The sequence below is a fragment of the Humulus lupulus genome, chromosome 7, assembly GCF_963169125.1.
Source record: "Humulus lupulus chromosome 7, drHumLupu1.1, whole genome shotgun sequence".
NCBI lineage: Eukaryota > Viridiplantae > Streptophyta > Magnoliopsida > Rosales > Cannabaceae > Humulus > Humulus lupulus.
The window spans coordinates 162,228,116-162,231,672 of NC_084799.1; the positions used below are offsets into that span (position 1 = coordinate 162,228,116).

Here is a 3,557-nt window from a genome sequence, read left to right on the forward strand (position 1 = left end):
GAGTTTCTCCTTCCTTCTGTCGAATGTCGACTAGTTGATTAGCCTCTGTTGGATGTACTCGACCAGCATAAAACAATCCGTAAAACTCTTTCACAAACATCTCCTAGGAAACTATACTGGCCAGAGGGAACTTGAAGTACCATTCCTGAGAAGAGTCAGACAAAGTGGTAGGAAAAATCTTGCACCGAGCATCATTGGACACCTTCTGGATGTCCATTTGTATCTCAAACTTGTTTACGTGAGACACTAGATCTTCTCCACCAGTGAAGTTTGGCAAACTGGCATTTTGAATTTGCTCGGTGTTATCCCAAAAATATACACAACTAACATGGCATGAAGGATGGATACGTGGCATCATAGTGTGGGAACATGTCATCATATTCTTGACACGTGGTATAGGCATCTAACAGTCCAACAAGCTGGAGAGAGTACACTTGCCAGGTGAATAACAATTACTGCTCGGTATGCTCGCCAAGAAAGAGGCTGCTCAGTATGCTCTCCAGGATACCTGGTATACCTGGTCAGATGAAGTCAGTTACATCCTCCTCACGCCTAACAGTTTACCTGAAAACTCGGTCAAACTTCTGAAGAATAGGACTACAGCTACCCGCAAAATGGAAGGGATATTTTGCAGCAGGTGTGGTGCAGGCGCAACTGCCTGGGCGTTAGGGACAGTATAAATGCAAGTCTTCCACCACTGTGGAGGGGGGTTAGGTTTTTAGCCTACTGACCAACACTAGAAATATACCGACCAGCCTATTAGGACCACTCAGTAGCGATTTCTGCCACTCGGTATTGTTTTTACACTTAGAATCGTACCTGTTTTCACTGGTCATTTTGTTTAAACCTTAAAGATCAATACAAATCTAAGAGGAAGTAGGTCATTACCGTTTCTTGGGGCCGAACCTCTATAATTTCTAGTGTCTTTTATCATTCATTGCTCATAGTTACTAGGTTCTTGGATTATTTATGATTTATTGATTCTCTAAATGGAAGCTATCTAATTAATTATTTTAACTCCGCGTTAGTTGACCAAAAAACCAGCCAACATTTTGGTGATTTCATTGAGAGCCCAAGACAATCACAGTAGATTTTTGTTATCGCAAGGATGGTGGTCTCAACCCGAAGGTCAAGCCAAGAACCTCCAGAGCCCGAGGTTGAAACCTCTCGTCAAGTACCTTCAATGAGCAATTTGAATGGGCAACAAGGAAACTTACCATTCATGAACCCATCTGGTATTGGTGGACAAACCGCTGGGCCCGCTGCACTAGGCCGCGGAGCTATCGCTTCTACTGGAATCACCCATGCAGGAACATCAGGCGGAGGCGCTACAAGGGTTGGAGGTCCGACACAGTATGAGCCCCACGTAGATATTGAAGTACTCGACCCTGAGATTGATCAGATAAGAGAAGTTGTTGGGTAGATGCAGGATCAGCTGGCCTCTATGAACCAGGGGCGAGCCACTGCGCAGGGGACCCTTAATGAAGCCTTCGAAAAACAAAGGAGAGATTTTCAAGAGTGGATGGACCGGCATGCATGGGAGATGCAGACCCGACAAGAGGATATGGAACACTGGACAAGGGAGGCTGCGAAATCTATTCGCAATTACATGCAATAGCAGCCAACCCAAGGTGTGGGGACTGCAGCTAGAACTACTGCCCATCCTCGGCAACGTCCTCCTGTCTTTGGTTTCGGTGAAGGATTCATGCACGGACCAGAAACTCAGCCCCAGCAAGGAAATCATGGTCCAACTAGGAGTCATCGATCTGGTCGGGGGGCCCAAGCCAACAATAATAGGCATCCCCTATAGCTGATGAAAAAGTCTTGGCTGGGAGCTACATGGGGTTGGACTAGACAGGAAACTTTCAGCCAAGAACTCAAGGAAGTGGCCGAGAAAGAAATTTGAGTGCTGCAGGTCGGGGTGGCCACCACCGTGTGCCAGCACAGAATAAAAACAGTCAACCCCAGAATTACCAGTAATAACCTGGTCGGTATAGACAACAGCAAGAATACCGACCAAGGTCCTAAAGAGATTAGCCAGAAGTTAGTAGTGCATACAGGCCCCACTATGCTGACGAATATGGCCCTGATGAAGCAGCAAGCCAAGTTTGCCAGCAGAATAACCAAGGTCAGGGGGTAACCAGCCTGAAGGACCGTTTTTTCCACAAGGGCAGGAAATTCCTAACAACCAACCACCCCAAGGTGGAGGGTTCCAAGGAGTACCTCCAGTTCCGGGGAGAGCAGCAGCCAAATTGTTGGGGGCAGGCCTCGGCCAAACTCTGTTTTCAATCGGATGGGTCCCATAGGAGGTGAAGACCTTGGAGACGCTCTTAATCGTAGTAGGGAAAATCAAGACTCAAACAATGTAGCACCACCTGAGCTTATTCGGGACCCGAGAATGGATGAGGTCTGCAATGCAGCATAACCCCAGGTAGCTGCAAACCCTAACATCCAAGCCCAGTTGGATCTGTTAACCCATCTGGTAAGGGACTTGACAGACCCCAAGTTAACAGATATCTAAATGGAAAGACAGAGAGGTTCCCCATTTTCAGACCTTATAAATCAGTTGCCCATACCTGCCAAATTCAAAATGTCAACATGGAAAATGTATACTGGGTTGGAGGACCCAGTATCCCATGTTCCTCACTTTGAACTACAAACTGACCTCCAGGGGGTTCAGGATGATGCTAGGTGCAGGATCTTCTCGGGCACCCTGTCAAAAACTGCTCAGTGTTGGTTTTTCAAGCAACAGCCAGGATCAATCACATCATGGGATGGTTTTGTCCGCATATTCTATTCTCAGTTCTCCTCGGCAATGCCCCTTCTAGCCGAGCCAAACGATTTGGTGGACATCAAACAAAGGGACAATGAGCCTTTAAAAGATTACATTCAACGTTTCATGCAAGAGGCCACCAAGGTAAAGTTCCTCAGTGATGATGGTAAGTTGATAGCCATCAATTTAGCAGTCAAAGTAAAAAGTTTGTTCTGGAGTAGCTTGAAGAGGAAGTCAACACGTACCACTCAAGAATTCCTTGATAGGGCAGAAGAATTTATCAAGTTAGAGGAAGCTGAACGGAAGATGGATAATCCTACCCAGGCAACTGCTATGCAAGAGAAAACAAGTGCTAGGATCACCACCAACCCTCTAGAAGGAAGTAAAAATGGGGGCAAGAACGGCAAACGCTGTAACAGGGCTAGAAATAGTGGTAACCAGAATGACAGCAAGAAGCCTCAGACCACCGAGCAGTCGAAACCGTGAGAATACGTGCCCAAGTTTACTACTTACACCATCATGTTGAAGTCCCGAGCAGATGTTTTCAATGCTACACAGGTCATCGTACCGTATAGAAGACCTCCACCGATGAGGAAGGATGTTAATAGATGGGATATGACCAAGTTCTGTCGATTTCACAATGATTATGGTCACGAAACCAATGAATGTAACCACTTGAAGGAGGAAATAGAATTCCTCATTAGACAAAACAATGCTTATCTAAAGAGGTATGTACGACCAGCCACCGACCCATAGCTTCAACAACCTCCTCAGCAACAGCCTC

The 3,557-nt window shown here is 46.3% G+C and overlaps 1 protein-coding gene across 1 annotated transcript; it reads left to right on the top strand.

Moving 5' to 3' along the window:
- The first annotated feature begins 2,521 nt into the window (after positions 1-2,521).
- Positions 2,522-3,259, top strand: LOC133792335 (uncharacterized). The gene has a single exon (XM_062230238.1). The coding sequence runs from the start codon at positions 2,522-2,524 to the stop codon at positions 3,257-3,259; it is 738 nt and encodes a 245-aa protein (XP_062086222.1).
- The last annotated feature ends 298 nt before the right edge of the window (positions 3,260-3,557 follow it).

Bases quoted from the DNA above. Each gene is read 5' to 3' on its own strand.
- LOC133792335 (XM_062230238.1), top strand. From the start codon at position 2,522: ATGGAAAGACAGAGAGGTTCCCCATTTTCAGACCTTATAAATCAGTTG.